The following is a 23366-nucleotide window of genomic DNA, read 5'->3' as shown; positions in this document are numbered from 1 at the left end:
TGCCTAAAATCTGCACACCTTTGGGCTAAGGTCGTGGGGGGAGGGAGCCATTCCCAGGGCTGTTGGGAGGAGAGCGGCTGAAGACAGACAGGGGCCTGAGTAAGAAGGGTATTGCAGATTTGGACATCCCAAGGCTTGCAAACTACTGAGGCAGTCAGTATGTGTGTATGTGTGTGTACGTGTGTGTGTATGTGTGTGTTTAAGAGACAGAAAATCACAGAGAAATTCTGGTTTCCTGTCCAGTGAGCTCTGGGCATATCTCTCCACCAGCTGGGGCCAGGAGGCAGGGTAGAGGTGGCAGCCCTTTTCTGGAAACAGGGTGTCTTGCTCCCCCTGGTTCTGGAAGGGACACCAGAGACCTGATGGGGTCTGAAGTGATGAATGCATGGGAAGGGGTGAGTGACGTTTGCCCTGGGGCCCCAGGGGGCCGGTTTCCACAGGGAAGGATCTCACCTGGAGACACCAGCAGGCTGATGTTTCTGTAAACAGTGATCTCTTCCCCGGAAGCATTGAAGCTTCCACACCAGTAAGATCCCGAGTCCTCCTCTTTCAGCTGACTCATAATGATGACAAAGACGCCATATACAGCATCGTCCCAGATCGTGTATCGAGACTTCTCAGCCACAGTCCAGGGCTTAGAGGTGGTAACTAACATGGTACACCTGTTTGGAGACCTCTCCTGACACCAGGTTTTATTCTCGTAGGGCCCTTCCTTGGGTGGGTACTGGCATGGCACAGAGAGGGTCCGCCCGGCCACTTCATGAAGTTCCTCAGGTGGAAGCCCCCGGGAACCTGGTTAACAAGGCCTTACGTCAGGGCCCTGACTGGACCCAAACCACCCCTCCCTCAGGGCAGGAGAGGGAGTGTTCCTTTCCTTCTCAGGAAGCACCTTCCTCTGCCCACACCCAGAAAATAGCCCCCCAAGCCAACCCTCTGTCCACAGAGCCACCCTGCTCCCTGCCCCACTCCCTCCTCCCCTCCATCTCACCCAAGGCCAGGAGAGCCAGCAGGACAGGTGGCAGGAGCAGGTGTGGGGCCCCCCAGGCCATGCCACCTTTCTCTCTTTCTGGGGATAGTGGAGAGAAGGAAAGGGGAGGCCTCGGAGGACAGAGAACTTGAAGCTAGGTCCAATTCTTCTGCAACTTCCTGGCATTTCTGAGCTGGAAGAACAGAGAAAGGCAAACACTTTGATTGGGGAAGTGGTTGGTCTGAGAGGGGTGGCTCTATAGGCAGAGGAGGAGGGACTGCCCAGGCCTGGGAAGGAGCTGCCAGGCTGCAAGGTCTGTCTCTGGGCTTGGAGAACACCAGCCTGGCCTCAGTCACTCAGCTCCCTGTGGCCAACTTCTCCCCATCTCCACCACTTTGCACCAGCCACCATCACATTCCTTCACTCTTGCTACAGGAAGCTCTGAAGAGGCCCAAGAAGAAACCCTGGCAAAATAAGAGGCCATTCCTCTTTTTTCTGTCTTTACGCACCGCCTATGAGTGGTTAGGAGTTCCTGACTAGTGCCTTGAATCCCACTGGTCCTCGAGGCAAGACAGAGTCCTTGCTCGCAGGCCTGCATGGTGGGTCAATGACATACTTTGCCCAAGGAGGTTTTCTTGGGGGCAGAGTTTCAATTCCAGAAACTATAAGGATGGTCCCTAAGAAAGGCAGAAGGCCAGGATAGCTGGGAGGAAAGAATGCACTGAGCAGGGATTATCAGAGGGAATGGGTCAGTTGGGTGTGGAGAAGGAGCTCAAGAGCATCTCTGTCTTCAGCTCCCACTCCTTAATGATGCTCAGTGCTCAGTGTCTATTGAATGAATACGTAAGTGGGTGGAAAAAAATGGAGTATCCTCTCAGTTTAACAGTGTCTGTGTAAACATGTGAAGAGGCAATGGCTAAAGCTGGAGCAATCTGAGCAACAAAATAAAGCTGTGCTGGATTATGAACCCAAGTATAAAATAAATATCCACAAATCCATACTGATATGAAGAAATTACTGTATGAATAAATAAGTGGAAGGAAATAGAGAAATCTCCTGTGCAGAAGAATATCAAATAATTTAGGTAGTGTGCCGGCTTGGATATATTATGTCCCCACAAAAGCCACATTCTTTAATGAAATGTTGTGGAGGCAGATTTATTAATCTCTCTGATTAGGATGGGGTCTCTTGATTGAACATTTCCATGGAGATTTGACCCCACCCATTCATGGTAGGTCTTGATTAGTTCCCTGGAGTCCTTTAAAAAGAGTCACACAGGCCCACCCAGATGCTTACTGATGCTGATGCTTAGAGATGCTTGGAAATGCGGACAGAAAGATATTTAGCTAAGAGATGAAGTCCAGCATTTTCCCTGGGATATGCTAAGACAGGTGCTTAGACAGAAATGTCCTTGGGGAAAGAACCAAGAACACAGGAGCTGATATTGGAGCTGGAACACAATGTGAGATCAGTGGAAGCCAGCCACATGCCTTCCCAGCTAAAAGTTTTCCAACACCATCAATCATCCTTCAGTGAAGGTATCATCTGGCTGATGCCTGAGTCTGGACACTTTTATGGCCTTAGAACTGTAAATTTGTTACTTAAGAAATCCCTTTATAAAAGCCAATCCAGGAGAGAACCTAAGATGGCAGCCAGGTGAGAAAGGGCAAAAAAACACCTCCGTGAAAAATACTAGATTAAAGCCAGAAAGTGACCCAGAACACCAGTTCCAGTGATATACCAGCTGGACAAGGTCTGCTAAATCCACAGGGAACATTCACTTGGTGAAACCGGAAGTCAGCGTTCTGAGACGAGTGAGTAAGCCGCTGAATATCCAGCAGCCACACTGCGGTGTGGGGAAACCAAGGGTTGGTGTTTGGAGGTGGACTAGTTCTTTTTAAAAAAACCCAAAAGTGGCTGCAGATATGGCAGCAAGAACCGCACAGTGAAGCACTGCAAGAACGGGCTGTGCAAACGCCTCAATATCTGGCGTGAAAGATAGCCTTTAGCGCACCCACTGTTAATTGTCTCGGAGCGAGGCGAGCAGAGGTGAGCCAAAAGTGGAAAAAAACCACACTCTTTGCAGCCATCTTCCCAGCGGGCTGGGAACGCTCCTGCCCAGCACCAGGGCCACAGCCCAGAGCCACACCAAGAAACCCAGTGTGACAGGGGTGTTTTCACCGGCACGCACACATGCCACAGTGTCGGGCGTGGACAATAGCCTTTCACGTACCCACAGCTAACTGCCCCAGAGCTGGGAAGGCAGAGCTGTGCGAAAAGGGGGAAATTGGCACGCCCCATTCAGCCATCCTTACAGCAGGCTAGGAATGCACCTACACGGCCCGGTGGCCAAGAACTTCCCTTGAGGGATGGCGCAAACTTGTGACATAACACAACCTTCCCTCAGCAGAGGCCCTAGAAGGGCATGGCTTGGAAGAGGGACCCACTTGGAAATCCCAGGGACCATATGCCAATACCAAGGACTTGTGGGTCAGCAGCAGAGACAATCTGTGGCAAGACTGAACTGAAGGTTTAGACTCTTGCAACAGCCTTAAATCTCCAGGAACACCTGGGAGGTTTGATTATTAAAGCTGCCCTCCCTCCCTAACCACTCAGACACATGCCCCACATTCAGAGTGGGCAGCACCAACAACACACCCAAACTTGGTGCACCAATTGGACCCCACAAGAACCAGACCCCCACACACCATAAAGACGAAGTTGGGCAGAACTGACTTGAGGGGCATAAGTAGCTCGCAGATGCCATCTGCAGGTTAGTTAGAGAAAGTGTACTCCACTAAGTTGTAGATCTGACAAATTAGAGATTCGTCCTTGAATAATCCTCCATGTCCTGAAAGAACCTATCAAAAAAGCAAATGCCAAGAGGCCAAAAAACAATAGAAAATTTTAAAGCATATAATAAAACCAGATGATATGGATAACCCAAACCTAAACACCCAAATCAAAAGATCAGAGGAGACACAGTACTTGGAGCAATTAATTAAAGATCTAAAGACAAACAATAAGAGCACGGCACAGGATATAAAGGACGTGAAGAAGAGCACAGCACAGGATATGAAGGACATGAAGAAGACTCTAGAAGAGCATAAAGAAGAAATTGTAAGAGTAAATAAAAAAATAGATGATTTTATGGAAATAAAATAAACTGTTGACCAAATTAAAAAGATTCTGGATTCTCATAGTACAAGACTAGTGGAAGCTAAAAAACAAATCAGCAACCTTGAGGACCACAGAATGGAAAATGAAAGAACAAAAGAAAGAATGGGGAAAAAATTGAAAAAATGAAATGGACCTCAGGGATATGATAGATAAAATAAAACGTCCAAATATAAGACTCATTGGTGTTCCAGAAGGGGAAGAGAAGGGTAAAGGTCTAGAAAGTGTATTCAAAGAAATTGTTGGGGAAAACTTCCCAAACCTTCTACACAATATAAATACACAAAGCATAAAAGCCCAGCGAACTCCAAATAGAATAAATCCAAATAAACCCACTCTGAGACATATTCTGATCAGACTGTCTGAAGAGAAGGAGCAAGTTCTGAAAGCAGCAAGAGAAAAGCAATTCACCACATTCAAAGGAAACAACATAAGACTAAGTAGTGACTACTCAGCAGCCACCATGAAGGTGAAAAGGCAATGGCATGACATATTTAAAATTCTGAGAGAGAAAAATTTCCAACCAAGAATACTTTATCAGCAAAAGCTCTCCTTCAAGTTTGAGGGAGAGCTTAAATTTTTCACAGACAAACAAATGTTGAGAGACTTTGCTAGTAAAAGACCTGCCCTACTTGAGTTACTAAAGGGAGCCCTACCAACAGAGAAAGGAGAGAGAGAAATGGAGAAAGGTTTAGTACTAAAGAGATTCAATATTGGTTCATTAAAGGACATTAAGAGAGAGAGGGAAAAAATATGTCTGACAAACATAAACCAAAAGATAGGATGGCTGATTCAAGAAATGCCTTCACAGTAATAACATTGAATGTAAATGGATTAAACTCCCCAATTAAAAAATATAGATTGGCAGAATGGATAAAAAAATATGAACCATCAATATGTTGCATACAAGAGACTCATCTTAGACACAGGGACACAAAAAAATTGAAAGTGAAAGGATGGAAAAATATTTCATGCAAGCTACAGCCAAAAGAAAGCAGGAGAAGCTATATTAATCTCAGATAAAATAGATTTTAAATGCAAGGATATTAGGAGAGACAAAGAAGGCCACTACATACTAATAAAAGGGACAATTCAACAAGAAGAAATAATAATCATAAATGTTTAAGCACCCAATCATGGTACCACAAAATACATGAGACAAACACTGGTAAAAGTAAAGGATGCAATGGATGTTTCCACAATAATTGTGGGAGACTCCAACACATCACTCTCTCCTATGATAAATCAACTGGAGAGAAGACCAGTAAGGAAATTGGAAACCTAAACAATTGGATAAATGAATTTGATTTAACAGACATATGTAGAACATCACATCCCAAATCACCAGGATACACATTCTTCTCTAGTGATCATGGAACTTTCTCCAGAATAGACCTTATGCTGGGACATAAAACAAGCCCCAATAAATTTTAAAAAAATTGAAATTATTCAAAGCACATTCTCTGACCACAATGGAATACAATTAGAAGTCAATAGCCATCAGAAACTTGGAAAATTCACAAACCCCTGGATGTTAAACAACACACTCCTAAAATAAATGGTTTATAATGTAGAATGTAGGGGAACTAGCAATAGAGAGCAATTAATGAAGGGGGAACAATCACCCAATACCAACAGATAAGCTATTGTGGGTAAATTTAACATTCTGGGAATGCCCAGGAATGACTATTGTTTGTTAATTTCTGAAGGGTATGGTAGGAACAAGTTCACAGAAATGTTGCTATATTAGGTTATTTTCTTGGGGTAGAGTAGGAACATGTTGGAAGTAAAGTAGTTATTTTAGGTTAGGGGTCTTTTTCTTACCCCCTTGTTATGGTTTGTTTGAAATGTTTCTTTATTGTATATCTTTTTAAAAAAATTTTTTTATTTAGTTAATTTTTTAAAAAAAGAGTTAATTAAGAGTTAATGACAGTCAATGCAATATATGATACTGGAATGGATCTAAGAATGGAGGAGAAAAGCTCAAAGGGGGCATAAGGAAAAATTGGAATATAGAATTTAAGCTTTATATCCATATTAATTTTCTTGAATTAACTGCAGTTAAGTTAATGACATCAGTTAATATCCTTGTTCATAGGAAATGTACATGGAAATATTATGAGTTCAAGAAATATGATATATGCAACCTGCTCTCAAATGTTCAGAAGATAAGTGAGTAGATAGATAATTGATAGAAAGATAATAGATATAGTTGAAAGAAAGAGAAAGGGGGGGTAGGGAGGGAGGGAAGGAGGAAGGAAGGAAGGAAGGAAGGAAGGAAGGAAGGAAAGAAGGAAAGATAAAGAAAGGTACTACAATGGTAGCAAAATGTAAAATTGGTAGATACAGATATCTGGGGGTGGGGGGGTGTTAGAGTTCTCTGCATAGGGTTTGTATTATATTTGCAACTGTCCTATATGTTTGAAATTATTTCAAAATAAAAATTTAAAAAAAGGCAATTAAAAAAAAAAAGAAAAGAAAGAAAAAGCCAATCCATTCCCGGTGTTTTGCATAACGGCAGCTTTAGCAAACCAGCACAGGTGAATACCATATCTTATAGAGGCGGAGATAACGCCTCACTCCTGAAATGTGGGCTGTGTGTAGTGACTTCTTTTCAAATAGTACAGTATGGAAAGAGGGGCAAAGAGCAACTTTACGGTGGAGAAACCTGAGCAGCACTCTCTCGGCCAGGTGGTCAAGGTCAACATCAACAATAGTAGGTCGTGTTGATAGTAGCTATCCTGGATATGAAGCGATGAGAATGGCACTTTACCTCTGTCGTCTTCCTCCCCAAAACCCAAAACCCCAATCTAATCATGAGAAAAACATCAGACAAATCCCGGTTGAGAGGCATTTTATAAAATGCCTAACCAGTTCTTGAATCTGCTAAGATCATCAAAAATAAGCAAAGTGTGGGAAACTGTCACAGCCAGGGGGTGCCTGAGGGGACGTGATGACTAAATGTAATGTGTCCTGGATGGGATCCTGGAACATAAAAAGGATGTTAGGTAAAAACTAAGGAAATCTGGATGCAGTATAGATTTTAGTTAATAATGTGTCATTATTGATCCACTCATTGTGACAAATATACTTACTAAGGTAGGATGTTAATAATAGGAGCACCTGGGTGCCAGTATATATGAGCTCTCTGCCGTATCCTCACAACTCTTCTGATAATCCAAAACTATTCTAAAATTTAAAAGTTTGTTTTTAAAATGTGGAGAGGTCTGTTCTCATGAGCACTCAACACCTGGCTGCTCTACTGCTCCTGCTCCTGTGCTGGGTTGTGTTGCTGCCGTTTGTGGACACTCTTGGTCCCTCTGCAAACAGACTGTGAGTCCCTAAGATCCAGGTCAGCTTCTCTCATTTACTGCCAGAGTCCGGCCCTGCTCGACCCTGCACTGTGGTTTGCACATGCTTGCTGATGGTGGTGGAGGCTGAACTGCAGAGCTGGGCTACGACTCGCCCAGGGGTCCACAGAGATGTGGTTGCTAAGCTGGGCCTTTGAACCCTGTCCTTTGCTCACCGCTGAGTAGCCTCGTCCACCCCGGCTGCCAGAAGTGTGTCCCTTCTTCCATCCAAACAGCAGCCCAGGGGAGGGTGCCCATGGAGAAGACTCAGGGAAAAAGGGGGCAAAAGGACTGAGGCTCCACCATAATACAAACCCTTTCTTTGAGAAGGGAAAATATAAAATCAGAAGTGTGATTTCTCTTTAAGAGGGAAATCTGCTTTAATTAAATGAAAACTACAAATCAAACAACTCAGGTGTAAAAACAGTTTGTGCTATAAAATGTTTTGATCTATGTTTATGAGATGCTTTATTTATATCAAGGAACGGAGAGCTTTGTTAGCTGACCTGTTACCCTTAAGCAAAAGCCAAGAGCGGTGCTGTCCAACAGAACCTCCTGTGATGCTGGAAATGTCCTGGGGTTACCTGTCCAAGATGTAGCAACTAGCTTCATGCAGTTATCCAGCACCTGACACATGGCTAGTGCAACTCAGGAACTGAATTTTTATTTTTAGTTAACTTTAATTAATTTGAACTTAATTGCAAACAGCCACACGAGGTCAGCAGCTACTCTACTGGACAGTGCAGCTCTAGATGGCCAAGATGAAGTCTGACGATACCCTGCTCTCCTCGTAAGGGGTAGATTCCTTTGTTGTGTCATGTTTGTGAAAGTCAAAACTATAAAGCTAATAGAGGATAATGTAGGAGAATGTCTGTACATTATATAAAAGGCAGAGTTTAGAAGGTCTCTGAGCCTCAGGTTGGGAATAACATTTTATATAAGACCCCAAAGATACCAACAATAAAGGAGAAATGGATGGATCTAATTACATTGCCAAGTGCTGGCTCCCCAAATATCACCACCACAACCTGTTGGTAAGACAAAGCTGAGTTTATTGCTTATGGCTGTAGGCAAGAATATCTCTCCTGCAAAACTTTGGCAGAACTTAGAGAGAGCAAGGGAAGGTCAGAGTTTATTGAGGATTGGAAGTTTGGTAAAAGGCAGGTCTTTCAAAGCAGATGGCTAGATTAAGAGTGGGTCAGAATCAGGGGACAACAGAACCGGGATTGGTGGTAACAGCCAAGCGAGGGTTTTGAGGCAGGGACTAGTGAATTGTAATGTGTAAACTATCTCATAACGCTTTTTGTTGAAGAGTTGATAAAATCTTTCTGGATGTAATGAATAATCATTTTGACTGTAATGAGCAATCAAACCATTTGCCTTGGCAAGAAATTCCTGGGAATGTAAAGTCATGCTAATGAAGACAGTGAAATGGCAAAGTCGTGTGAATGTAGACAGTAAGGTGTGGTTTTGGTTCTCGTGGATATGGGGATAAATGGTTTCAGTTCTCAACATAAAAAAAAAATTCTTTTCAACAACCAATATTGTAGAGAAAAGTAATGTAGGGGAAGAGTCCCCCAGCAATGCCCTGGCCATTTGCATGTATCCGCATAGGCCATGCAGGAAAAGGCTGGACACAGCAAGTCCGCGTCTTGACAGAAGGCCCTGTGATTCTCGTGGAACATGAGAGGATGGGAGGCCTGTAATGAGCTGCTCCAGGACCATCTCCCACTCCTCCCCCGATCTCCCCTGGGAGACAGTTTCTCATTGGCTCCTGGGTTCTGATGAGTTATGAGGCTTTTTGCCCCACTGCCCTCAGAATAGAGCTACAGGCCATAAAACCATTTGGCGGCAGTCTAGATCTGGCTTCTCAGCAAAGGGATATCATGCAACTTGCACTGTGTAATCATCCAGCCCTTTTGTTTTTAAGTGTGGGACAAGGACCACGGGGAGTTAGTACATTGGGCTAATCTTCCTTTTATTGTCTCTGTAAGTGATAAATTGTCTGAATCTGAAAGTGGCTCATTATCTGATATTACTGAAGAAGAATGTGTAGCAAAGGAAAAGGGTGGAAGCTGTGGATAATAATGGCTGGAGACAGAGATCAGGCTTTTAATGCCAGGCTGAGAAGTCTGGACCTCATTCCGTATCGAAGGGGAGACCAGGGAAGATTTTGAAGAGAGAAGAAGAGACATGGTCATACCTATGTTTTAGAAAAATAACCCTAGAGAGAGCTTAGATTTAAAAAAAAAAAAAAAAAAAAAAAAAAGTGGCTCATTATATCTTTATTGGCCAAATCAGTCAGACCCTGACTTTGACCTTGCCTTGTCATGCATGTGCTTGACAGGTAACAACTGACAGACTGGGAAGTGAAATCTCTGGGTCTAAAACTGGCCATGGATTAATAGCTCAATGAAGCAAGGGATTATTAAGACTCAATAAGCAAAAGAAAAGAAATCCAATAGAAAAGTCGTCAAAAATAGGTGATGTACTGCAGTAAAAATGCAAATACTTAATAAACCCATAAGTGGATATTGGCCTCATTATTTATCAGAGAAATACTAATTTCAAACCATTGAGATGTTACGGTGTGAGAGAAAAGTAAGTCTTTTTTCCTGCATGGGTGTCCAACTGATCATCATTATTTGATGAAAAGGCCATCCTTTCCCCACTGAATCACTAAATCTGTTGCTGAGCTCATGATTTTGTTCCATTGGTCTATTTGGTTTTGTGCCAAATGGGTATGTTCTCCAGAAAAATTCTTGTCTGAGTCCTTCAGGGGATATTAAGGGGGATGTTTGTTAAATGTTCTTAATTGTGTGTGTGTGTGTGTGTGTGGGTGGGTGTGTGTGTGTCTGTGTTTGATTTGATTTGGTTTTCTGTTGGTTTGTTTGGTAGTAAGGAGTTGAAGCAACTTAGGTGTTCATCACTAGTAAAATACAATACTTATATGGAATCCTACATAGCAGTAAAAAAAAAAACTAAGATTTAGATTTGCATATAGCAATAAGGAGTCTCAGAAGCACATTATTAAGTGAAAAGTTATAAAGAGTTAAAAGTTAATTTTCTTAAAAGGGTAAAATCATGACTCTCATACAGATATAAACAAGCATGTTGGAGATTTTATTTAACTCACGTTCAAAGGTGGAATCTAGGCAGATGTTATAACCAGTTCGAAAAAACTGGACAAGTGGTACAAACTTATAGAGTAAAGGAATGTTGAAATAAATCACATGTGGAGGTAAATTGGATTTTATTTTTTCCCCACAGCAGGGAAAGGAAGACAGGACAGAATTTGCATGTCTATCAAACCTATAATTTACAGGTTTGTAATATAACTTCCATTGAATCAGAATCAGATAACACACAGAAGAGTATGTTATATAGACAGTGAATGGTTTCCCGTTGAGGTGCAACTTTTTCATTCCACAGGATGAAATTTTGATAAAATAAAGCACACAAATTCAATTCTATATATTTCAAGGATCTACATAAATGTCAGTAAACATATAGAAAGTGGATTGAAAGGACCCACATTAAATATATTAAGATGCTGTGCTAGTTTTCTAGGGCTGCTGTAACAAAGTACCACAAACAGGGTGGCTTATAAACAATAGGAATTTATGGTCTCAGAGTTCTGGAGGCCGGATGCCCCAAATCAGGATGTCGGCAGATACATGCTTTCTCCTGTGGCTCTGGGAAAGAATCCTTCTTGCATCTCCCCAGTTTATGGTGGTGCTTGGCAATCCCTGGTGTTCCATGGGTTGAAGCCGCATAACCCCAGTCTGGACCTCCCAGCTTTGCATGGCCTTCTGCCCTGGGTGTCTAGGTTCTGAATCCCTTCTCCTCTTCTTATCAGGACACCAGCCATAGTGGACTAAGGGCTCACCCCAATCCTATATGACCTCATCTTGACCTAACTAATGACATCTGCAATGACCCTATTTCCAAATAAGGTCACATTCTAAAGTACTGTGGGTCAGCACTTCAACATATCTTTTTTTGGGGGGAATATAATTCAATCCCTAATATATGCCTATGGGGGGAAGTCAGGGAGTGGATTTGAGGGAGGAAGGTGGGAAGAATAAACCTGCTAATGATATGAGTGGTGAAGCATTTCCACTGATGACTGTGGCATCAAATAAGAAACACGTAAACTCAGTTTTTGGCTCTTGAGTATCTTAAAAAAAAAAAAAGTAAAAACAAAAGCAAAGTTTATTTGAATTCTTTGTTTGCAATTAACCTCCCCATCTACCCTATATGTGGGTATTAGCTCATAACATAAATGAAGGGCCTGAACTCCAGCCGGGGAGAGGAGCTGCTTTATCCAAAATTGCATAGCCTGTAGGAAAGTAGGACAGGATTCCTTACCTGGTGGGCTCTTTACCCAGTGTATTCACCTAGGAAGATAGGATTGGGTGGGGGGAGCTGGGATACAGGAGATTGGCAGGGACGTTTGATATATATATATATATATATATTATTGAGATTGTTCACTTACCATGCAACTATCCAAAGATTCAAAGTGTACAATCAGTTGCCCATGATACCATCATACAGCTGTGTGTCCATCACCACAATTAATTTTTTTTTCAATTTTTAGAACATTTTCCTTACTCCAGAAAAGAAAGAAAGACAAAAAAAGGAAACTAAAATCCTCCCCTACCCCTAACCACCCCCGCTCCATTATTGATTCATAGTATTGGGTATAGTACATTTGTTGCTGTTGATAAAAGAATGTTAAAATACTACTAACTGTAGTATATATTTTGCAATAGGTATATATTTTTTATGCCCTTCTATTATTAACTTCTAGTTACAGTGTCATACATTTGTTCTAGTTCATGAGAGATATTTCTAATATTTGTACAGTTAATCACAGACATTGTCCACCAGAGGATTCACTGTTTTATATGTTTCCATCTTTTAACCTCCAACTTTCCTTCTGGAGACATACATGACTCTGAGCTTACCCTTTCCACCACCTTCACACACCTTTCAGCACTGTTAGTTATTCTCATGATGTGCTACCATCACCTCTGTCCATTTCCAAACATTTAAGTTCACCCTAGTTGAACATTCTGCTCATAATAAGCAACCTCTCCCTATTTTCGTTCTATATCCCAGTAGGGACATTTGATTTTAACTGAGATTAACTCAAAGTGGCACAGTCATGAGGTGGTGAAGTTCCTTGGACAACCGTGTAGGCAAAGGAGGAAGAATGGAATGACTTCTTCCCTTCAAACCACAAAGAGGAGCCTGGTCCTTGAAGACCAGCCCTGTTTTAGTTTGTTAAAGTTGTTGAAATGCAATATACCAAAAATGGGTTGGCTTTTACAATGGGGATTTATTAGCCTACAAACTTACAGTTCTGAGGCAATGAAAATGTCCAAATCAAGGCATCACCAAGACGGTCCCTGGAGTGTGAAGACAGGCTGCCGGCATCCTCAGCTCCTCTGGTGCACGGCGGTTCTGCTAGTCTCTCCCTTCTCCGCCCTGGTTTTGTTGCTTCCAGCTTCCTCTGGCTTCTCTGTGGCCTTCTTTCTCAGCTCCTGTGTGTGCTCTTTTCTCTCAGCTTCTGTGTTTGTTTGTTTGTTTGTTTTTCTCTTTCATCCTTTTATAAAGGACTCCAGTAAGAGGATTAAGACCCACCTGGGGCACACCTCAATTGAAATAACCTAATCTAAAGGTCCCACCCACAATGGGTCTACACCCACAGGAATGGATTAGTTTTAACCACGTGATGTTCTGGTGTATGCATAGCTTCAAACCATCACAAGCCCTACAGCAAAAGACTAACCCTTGGTTCCAAAAATAATCATTTCTGATTTTTATGAGGTTTTAAAGTTTATAGGATGCTAAAATGCAACTATTTTCACTGAGGTGACTGCCATGGAAACAATTTCCAAGTGTCACTGAACAATTAGTGACTATGTTGATATCCCAGGAACAGATTAAAGAACATTAATGACAAATAGGACTTGCCTTCCTAAGCAGACAGGTTTCCAAGATAGGTACCATAAATTCTGGAACAGGAAAAAAATAGGAATTATTCTCTGCAGCTGTATCTTTTTGTACTTTCAGTGTAATATATAACACAAAATGTTTAATGTACTGTTTGTGGTTAATGGAAACTTAAAACATGACTTATAATAGATGAAAAGATTTATTTGGCATAACAAAGCAAAAAACGGATGTCTATTTTTCACTTGACAATTATATTTGACTTTCATTGGCAGTAAAAGAAATAGCAAAAATTAGAAATTTGAACTATTTTAATCTCAGTTTTGGCTGAGATTGCTTAAGCAGAGGCTGTGGACTCATTCACTCAACTTCCTCTCCCATCTCCTCAGGGCCCTTCTATCCTAAAAGGTCTGAAATATTAAACAGCATTTCTCAGACTCCCTTGCAGCTATGATTCCAGGTATAATTTAGGCTCCACCAGTCAACCACATATGTGTATGACTTAAATTTGGAACTCAATTGAGTGAGGAGAAAGACATCCATTTCGCTGGTATAGACTGTAGCTGAGATAGGTGATTTTAGAGCCCAAAGCTGTGATGGCGTCTTCCTGATTTGGGCAGTTTTCTGATTCTTCAGGTTCCTGACCATGGCAAGAGCAGTGGCCTCTTTGGTGGCCACATCCCATGGCATGGCTTTGAAGGTCATCCTTGGAAGGTCCGAGTAGGGTCTGATTCTACAAACCATTTAATATCCCATACATATGCTCATTTGCTTAAAATAAGTAGATTGGATTTTGAGGTCTGCAGCTGAAACTTAACTGATGCAGGTCCCAAGGAAATAGATGCCATATTCCCAAGTGAGGTGGGAGACTATCATGCAGGGCCTGCAAAAAGGTGTCTAAAACCTTTTGGCTGCCTTTAACCCCTCACCCACATTAAGGGTATAAAATTATGAGGAGTTTGAAATTTAGGACAGAATTTTTGGAGACAGTTGTTGGTGTGCTGTGGACCAGAGTAGGGGTGTGGGGGCATATACCTGCCTCCCACCTCAAGCCTAAGGGCAGGGACTTCAGGGTCACAACTTGGAGAGCTTGGTAAGTGTCCTGCAATTTGGGAGACAGCGAACTGGTGTCTGACTCAAGCTGGAGAACTCCAACAGGCAGAGACCATGGGGGACCAGTTGCTTTGGTCCTTCACAGCGGAGTGAATGAGAAGTAGGGCATGGAGATCCACCAAAGCTCCATGAGTGTTGGGGTGAATGGAGTGGGTGAATGTTTCCTATTAGCCAGATGTGGGCTGCACCCATGTGAGAGAGCTGGCATGGGTTATCTTAGATCTTGTCCAAAGGGCTGCCTGGAGGTAGAAGGACGTCAGTGGAAGGAAGCTAGCAGTGGACTGACAAATGCTTGGGGAAAGAAGGAGTCAGAGGCAGCCAGAAAAGAGATGTAGTTGTTTGTGTCAAGGAAACTGCATACAAGAGACCTGGGGTTCTCTGAAGACCCCACAACAGTACCCTAGGAACCCAAATTTAAGTTGACTGACCAGCTCAAGGGTCCCATAAGGAAGGAAATTTTCTGCTCCTTTACTTTCTCTCTTCCCCTGTTCCGATCATGGGGGCATCAGAAGCTGCCTCTGGAGGGTGGAGATGGCAAAGTAAGAGAGAAATACTGAATTGTACCCCTTGGCCTCTCCTTGATGCCAAAATCTAGAAGATTTGGGGAAGAAGCTTTAATTTTAAATGGAAGATTTTCCCCTACACTCATTACTAAACTGAAGCTAGTTTGGGGATAGATTTTTTTTTTAATTCAGTTTTATTGAGATATATTCACATACCATCCAATCATCTATGGTATACAATCAACTGTTCACAGTACAATCATATAGTTACGCATTCATCACCACAATCTATTTCTGAACATTTTCCTTACATCAGAAAGAATAAAAATAAGAACAAAAAATGAATGTAAAAAAGAACACCCAAATCATCCCCCCATCCCACCCTATTTTTCATTTACTTTTTGTCCCCATTTTTGTACTAATCCATCCATACACTGGATAAAGGGAATGTGATCCCAAGGTTTTCACCATCACACTGTCACCCCTTGTAAGCTACATTGTTATACAATTGTCTTCAAGAGCCCAGGCTACTGGGTTGCAGTTTGGTAGTTTCAGGTATTTACTTCTAGCTATTCCAATACATTAAAACCTAGAGAGGGATATCTACACAGTGGATAACAATGCCCACCCGAGTGACCTCTCGACTCCATTTGAAATCTCTCAGCCACTGAAGCTTTATTTCATCTCATTTTGCATCCCTTTTTTGGTCAACAAGATGTTCTCAATCCCACAATGCCAGGTCCAGATTCATGGAGATAGACTTTTTAACTACTTAAAAATGACCAGAAAAGTGATGGGTCTTGCCATAAATTTCATCTAAGGGACAGAGACATACCCAGAGTGAGTCTGGAGGGCAAAAGGGAAATGGATATAAGATACTTTTGAATTATTCTCTGTAAACCCCAATTTTTCTATTTAATGCAAAAATCTGCTGCCTTTTCCCTAGTCTCATTTCCCGTGGTTCTCCGCCCACCCCAGCTCTCAGTGCTTTCCCGCTCATCAGTTTTTCTCTCTCTGGGTCGGAGGAGAGCTGATCAGAGATCTTACAACACGAATTTAGGAAGCCGTTTATTTACTACGGAACAGAAAGTTGAATGTGACGTTCATTAGCGGAGGAAAGCGGAGCCGTGGGCCCCTGGGGGAGCGAGTCTGCCGGTCGTCAGGGTCTGCCTTGTCCCGGGAATACCTCAGGATGCTGCCTCACCTGAATCAGAGAAGTCGACAGCACTTGACAATGGTCCAAGCCAGCCCAGGCCTGATTCCACCCTCCCTCCTCTGAAGGAAAGCTGGGACTGAGGAGCGGCAAAACCTCACCCTGCTCCTCCCCACCCCCAGGTTCTCCTGTCCTGGGGAACCGGGCCCAGCCCTGTGACATCCTTCCCGGCTCCCCCACCCATGCCCTGCCCTGTCCAAAGACCTCCTCAGAACAGAAGTGGGGATAAGGCAGGGGCAGGCCTTGGGGAACTGCTGGGAGATAATCCCTCTAAACCAGGGTCTGCAGCAGCTGCCTCCAGCCCCTCATTCACATCCACTGCAAGCTTCGCACTGGCCCCTACTCACCCGAGGCCCAGGTTTTCCAGACCAGGACAAACAGCACTGAGAAGACCAGGCCCTTATTCAGGATGAATCCACATGCTAGGACAATCACCAGCACCGGTGGGGGTTTTGCTTCCCTCATTCCTAAAGGGTGGATGGCTGCTTCATGCTCCACTCTGAAGCCCCAAGAGAGGCCTGACACCTTTAGAAGATGGGCCTCAACCTTCCCATGATGTTCAAATCTGACATCACCCCGAGGGAATTTACCTAGTTTCCTGCCTCTACATACCGCCTGCACACAGCTCCTGGGCTAATCTGCAAGGAGCCTGTGCCAGTTTGAATATGTCATGTCCCCCAAAACGCCATTATCTTTGATGTAATCTTGTGGGGCAGACATATTAGTGGGGATTAAGTTGGAACGTTTGGATTAGGTTGTTTCCATGGAAATGCATCCACCCAACTGTGGGTGATAACTCTGGATGATTTCCATGGAGATGTGGCCCCACCCATTCAGCATGGGCCTTGATTAGTTCACTGGAGCACTATATAAGCTCAGACAGAAGTAGCAAGCTTGCTACAGCCAAGAGGGACACTTTGAAGAATGCACAAGAGCTGAGAGAGTAACTGCAGATGAGAGACAGTTTGAAGACAGCCGTTGAAAGCAGACTTTTCCTCTGGAGAAGCTAAGGAAGGACAAATGCCCCAAGAGCAACTGAGAGTGACATTTTTGAGGAACTGCAGCCTAGAGAGGAATGTCCTGGGAGAAAGCCATTTTGAAACCAGAACTTTGGAGTGGACACCAGCCACGTGCCTTCCCAGCTAAGAGAGGTTTTCTGGACACCATTTGCCATCCTCCAGTGAAGGTACCCGATTGCTGATGTGTTACCTTGGACACTTTATGGCCTTAAGACTGTAACTGTGTAACCAAATAAACCCCCTTTATAAAAGCCAATCCATTTCTGGTGTTTTGCATTCTAGCAGCATTAGCAAATAGAACACAGCCCCTCACTCCCCACCAGGAGCAGAGAGGAAGCCTCAAATGCTCCCTATTGCCCACAGCACAAAGTCCACGTGACTGCATGGCATTCAAGATTCTCGGCAATCTGAACTTACTGTCCTGTTTTAACCGTATCCTCTCTCCACTCAGCCAAACAGTCTACCCACTGCATCTGGGTTTCCACCACCTGGCACAGGATGTCCACCCCCTCTCCCACCCTTCATAACTCCTCTGCTACCTTCAAGTCTCCGGAAAAGTTCCTCCCCCTCCAGGGAATGTTCCCTGCACCCATCTCCAGCCCCCAGCCCCTGCAACAGCTCAGGCGTCTCCGTGCTCTTTTGGTGCTTTGCGCTGCACTGAGAAGCCCTTCCTGTTGGCCCCACCGCTGCCTCCTCCCTCCACCCCAAGGAGGCTGCGGTTGCTGATTACTCGGATCCCGGGCACAGACGGGCCACATTGTCTAGGTGTGGGGCCTTCTCAGGAGGACTATAACAAACCCAGGTGTTCTTAGTTCCCTGACCCCCCAGTCCTTTCTTCTGGGGCTGGATAGGACTTTCGCTGTTTTAAAATAGGAACATCCAAAGTAGGCTTCTGGCTGGAAAGAGAAGTGAAAGCCATTCTGCCTGCTAGGTTTAAGACGCCCTCAGCTTACCTGGGGCAGGGGTTCGTCCTTCCTGTGGCCCAGCCTGACTCCCTGGAGTTCACATTGGGGGTGTGAGCCTAAGACCCCGGCTAATCTCAAAGTCTTCCTCTGCCTGGCTTTGGCCTCTGTGCAGTGACCCTTATTCTGACACAATTGTGTTGCATCCAGACTGGCTTTGGGGGTTGGCTCTCTTTGGTAAGTGCCATGTTCTGGAAGAGATAAAAGCTCTTAAGGGCCTTGACTGAGGCCTGGCCCCTACTGGGTGCCCAGATAATGCTTGATGAAGTTGGGACAGCATACCCTGAGCTTGCCAGGATCTCTGCACACCTGGCAGACACACATCTGAACCGAAGAGTGACCGCCAAGGTGTTTGGAACAAGTTTTCTTGAACAGGCTGAGCAGCTCTCTCCCAAGTTCATTGCCTGTGGGACCACGCTCTGGCTGGGGAAGAAAGGCAACCAGGGTCCTAGAAGGTCAGAGGTGGACCATCCAGACCAACCTCCCATGGCACAGGTGCAGCAGGGGATGCCCAAGGCCACAGAGTGGACAGCAGCAGGGCCAGCACTGGGGCCCAGGGCTCCCATCTCCGGTGCCTGTGTATTTTTCTGGCACCTCACTGGTATCAGCCTTCAGAGCCTCATCCAATGAGCCTGACTAACTCTTTGAGCTCTCGGTGCTTCCATCCAGCCCATCACAGCCAAGCTGGCTGGTTTGCTACACCCACAAAAAGTCCTTCTACTCCTGCTTCTGATCCATCATGGAGGTTGTCCATTAGGCAGGAAATCTCCGTCCTCCTGCCCTCCACAACCCACCTTTCTCTCTCCTTAAACTCCTGGTCCATGCCTCCCTTCCTACAGCTGGGTTGGATAGACATCACCCTCAGCTATCATCCCATTGTGGAGGTTTTTTCCTGTGGTCAGCCACTGCCATTCCCCCCACCCCCTCCCCTGGAAAATTAAGAAAACAAAAAACAAAACCAGAAGGATGCCCAGGATAACCAGGATATACTGAAGGAATGTTCATTTATCTCTGGGCAGGCCCGATACCACCCCCGAAAAGAACCTTTCTCCATTCATTTGTTTCAACTTAACTAAAACACAGTCCCTTGCTGTCCTTTCCTGTCCATACAACCTCAGCAATTACTGCAGGTATGCTTTACAGAGGATTATGGTCTTGTCTTCCCTAAGGGACAAGTAATTCTTTCAGGCAGGAGCCCTGTCCAGTAAAATACAATAGCTGACACTTAACTAGCACTTACTGTGTGCCAGGCATGGTTCCAAGTGCTTTGCACACATTAACTAATTTATTTCTTACAGCAGCCCCTATCAAGTTCCATTACATCCATTTTACAGATGAGGCACAGAGAGGTTAAGTAATTTTCCCAAGACCTCCCAGCTGGTAAGTGGTAGCACCAGCCGTCAACACAGGCCCCAGGGCGCCCGGATCTTTGCTGCTGACCAGCACACCACACTGCAGCCAGTGAAGTTGCACTTTGTTCCCCTCTCTCTGGGGACCCTGAACCGGTCTCTTAAGGTTCTATTTCCCACCAGAGGCTTATCTGCACTTTTTTCCTTGCCGTTAGGTGGTTATAAACAACACTATGATGTTAACTCGTAATATGCATGCTTATAGGCAATGGATTATAATGTGGCCTTTCTTCCCCACTTTCCCAGGAATTTGTCTTTTATTCACTCATTATTTTATTCATTCATTTGACATTTACTGAGGACCTATGAAGGGCTATATACTTCCAGTGTCTAGGAATGATAATATAAATAAGAAATGTTTTTTTTATCTCAAACACTACACAATATCACAAGCACAAAAATGGCATAAGTGGTAGAAAAACAAGCAGTGAGTGAGGGCATCCTGGCTCCTCCTCAGACAGCACCAATGGGTGAGGCTTGTTCCACCAAGGAGGTGAGTCAACCAAAGCATGAGACCTTGGAGCTGCTGTGGCCAGGAGGGTGTCCTGCCGGAGGGTCGGAGAGTTGGGCTTTCTGCAGAGGCTCAGCCTGGAGCCCCATTTCCCATTTAGACAGTGCAGTAAGCCCCCCACTCCATCACCACCCTGGGGACAGACCATGGAGGGAGTTGGGGAGAGACCACGGCCATGGCCAAGCATTTTCCACAGGAAAAGCACACACACCCAGAGAGAGAGAAGGAGAGAGAGAGAGAAAGCAACAAGTACAGGAGCTGTGGATGTCATTTCCAGACCACCTCCTTAAGTCTGCGGAAAGGGGCAGAGGTTGCCAGGGCCACAGAAATCTGGATTGATGATGTCTGTACTTTAAATGATTGTAGATGAACAGAAATGGGCATTTCTGAGACAAACAAGTGGTCACTTTGCAGACCGACTTCAAGGAAAACATCAGGGGGCACAAAGAAGAGGATGGGAGGGCCTGGGCTTTAACCGAGAAAAGGAAGAAGGGAGGGAGGAAGGACAAATCTATACTGGACTCAGTTTCCTTGGCAGCATCTCCGATTACTGGAGAGAAGGAATAAAAGCTTTGATCAGAACCCCACTGTGTGATATTTTACGGTTTGAGGAAAAGAATTATGTTTCAGTTTCTTCTGTAGTAGGTTTGATGAACAGTCCTCACTCAATTGTAGGGGCTCAGCCAGGCTCAATTATTTCCCTCACTGGCTTTAATGAGACTTGAGTTAAAGACCCTGAAGATGGCAGTGAATGGATAGTCCACCCAGAGTGGGCAAGCGCTGCCAGGAGTGAAAACAGGCCCTTTATTTCTGTGAACTCAATGACTATAGAACTGGAGCCTCTGACTGTCACAGTGGGGACAGCCCCACTGACCAGGGTCTGCGAGGCCTGGGAGAGGGTGAGGGACTTGCCCAGGGTCACCAAGTACATTCGGGGCAGAGAGGAAAGAAGACTCCAGGCCAGCAACCCTCCCCTTACCCCACAATGGCCCCACTGTCCTTCGTAAAGAGCAGCAGTTTCAGCACTTCCACAGCAGACGGTTACTAAGTAAGACTAAATTAACAGAAGGTTCTTGAGCAGAGGTCTATGGAATGGCTTAACTGACTGTGCAAATAATTTACAACCAGCCTGTTAATTCCCAGCTATGGCTGAGTGTCTGTAAAGCACTGGGGAATTATTTTATTCTATCACATGGGTTCAGTAACTTCCCTGCAATCCCACCCACGGCACCGTGGCTTTGCTTGATTGATTCTTTTATTTACAGATAAATAAAGCCCAACTTCAGCTCAGCCTTTCCTGGTACCCACACATTTCAAGTTAGTAGGAACTGAAGGAGCAGTATCTTGTGGTAGCAGAGGCCTCCCAGACTCACTGGCTTGAGAGGAGGTTTATTGAGAAGTTTGAGGCAAGAGTGTTAGGGCTCCATCTCCCCCAGGAGTAAACAGGCTTTCTAATGAAAGAGGCAAAATTGGCAGGGCCCCACCGAGGAGGAACTGAAGGTAAGTGAAAGGCCTTTCATTTTGCTCTCTAATATCTATTTCTCATCTGCCACTTTTTAAATTCCTTGAGAAAGGGGAATGCTTTCTATCAGCCAAACTGCGCCCATTTTTCAGATTCATGAGGGATGATCAAATCAGATGGCTCTCTGGAGGATCCCAGCCTCACCACTTCTCTGCTGAATGACATAGTAACTTAAGCTCTTTGAGCCTCAGTTTCTTTACTTGTAAAATGGAGCCCTTGTTTCACAGTAAGGAGGTGAACAAGTTGAATGCTAGCACGGAGGAGATACTCGGTTATGCGGTTCCTGCCCGGCCGACTCTCTGCCTCTGAGTGAGAGGATTTTCCAGATCATCTAGTCCAACATCCTTATTTTACAGATGAGAAAACGAAGCCCCAAAGAGGAGCCGTGACTTTCTCAAAGTCGCAACCCAAGAGAGGGGAGTTATAGACCCTACAGGGGCTCCTGATTTTAGGTCTAGAACTTCTCCCATTTCTCCACACTGCCTCTCCAAATCAGTCCCTCATGGCAGGTGGGACCCCACCCCATTGGCTGTGGCTGAGGAGACCGGCCTCAGCTAAGCCCCTCCCGGGCCGGGGTCACACCTCTGCTCACCATCGCACTGTATCAGCCGAATCCGCTGGTGCAGGATGATGGGCTCCCGGGGGGAGAGGTCAACCACACACTGGTACAGGCCCACGTCCTGCTTCTGGAGCTCTGCCATGGTGACCTTCACGATGGCATCAGTGGTATAATCCTCCAACAGGAACCGCCCAGCCTGAGCCCGGTTTAGACCCGTGTTTCCCGTTTCGGTGCTCACCAGTGTCTCTGGGGGGCCCTGGCTCCCCACCCGTTGCCAGGCCTTCCGGCTGAGGGAGTATTTCATGATGTTGTAAGGACAGATCACGGTCAGGTTCTTTCCTTCTATCAGGCACTCCTCCTCCTCCTTTTCACCTACAGCTTCGAATCCTCGAGTGAGGGGACAAAGCGGCTTCACTGAGCAAAGGTCATTACTCTCGCCACCCCTGCCCCCCGACAAGACCACACATCAAGAGTGTTAATAGCTTCATTAAGCATTTAGGAGTAATTTAAGATTTCTGTAAATAATTTTTAAATGGTTCAGCTATATATACGTAATTTGTTATTGTATATATATCAGCAATGCACACACATATGAAGCAAATAAGGCAAAATATTAATAGCAGTTGAACAATACAGAAGACAAATTTATGGTGGCTGTTCTTCCAACATTTTGTAGGGTGAAAAATTTTTCATGTTAAGCTAAACAAAAGAATTTCATTAGTTTTGCCACCTATTTTCTATTCTACTTGTGGTTTCCCCAGACATGCCCGTTGCTTTCTGATACACAGTACTTTGTATTAGCTCCCGATGTCACCCAAATTGAATGTTCTTCCCACACCTCTTCCCCCATTTCCATCCCATGCGGTCCCAGAGGGGAGTCCACTGGAACAGTTCCAGCTGGCACTGACCTCCTTCTCCTCTTGGCTCTCAGTACCAATGCCATACACCTGGTGACATTACCATCATTGCCAGCACTACCACCATTCACCATTACATTTTTAACTGAGCACTTACTATGTGCAAGACGCTGAGCCACGAGCTTTACCTCAGTCTGCTGTTTAACTCTTAAGACAATCCTCAGAGGTGGGTACCATTGC

General features: G+C 44.7%; 1 protein-coding gene across 4 annotated transcripts in view; it reads right to left on the bottom strand.

The window, feature by feature from the left end:
- Window positions 1-23366, bottom strand: part of LOC119539699 (triggering receptor expressed on myeloid cells 3-like) — a 32333-nt gene that overhangs the window by 8262 nt on the left and 705 nt on the right. The window contains exons 2-5 of one of the 4 annotated variants that reach the window (XM_037843411.1): window positions 22508-22656; window positions 22303-22417; window positions 16635-16754; window positions 16138-16278 (exon numbers count right to left, since the gene is read on the bottom strand). In XM_037843411.1, the coding sequence (XP_037699339.1) occupies window positions 16262-16278; window positions 16635-16754; window positions 22303-22417; window positions 22508-22656 (401 nt within the window). In that variant the 3' untranslated portion in view covers window positions 16138-16261. Of the gene's footprint in view, window positions 1-453; window positions 793-988; window positions 1161-12861; window positions 12878-16137; window positions 16279-16634; window positions 16755-22302; window positions 22657-23366 lie in introns of those variants that run through there. The other 3 variants (XM_037843409.1, XM_037843410.1, XM_037843408.1) reach the window with 3 other exon arrangements.

Source organism: Choloepus didactylus, chromosome 7 (genome assembly GCF_015220235.1).
Source record: "Choloepus didactylus isolate mChoDid1 chromosome 7, mChoDid1.pri, whole genome shotgun sequence".
Lineage (NCBI taxonomy): Eukaryota > Metazoa > Chordata > Mammalia > Pilosa > Megalonychidae > Choloepus > Choloepus didactylus.
Note: the sequence above shows the minus strand (reverse complement) of the source record. Positions and strands in the feature narration are given on the sequence as shown.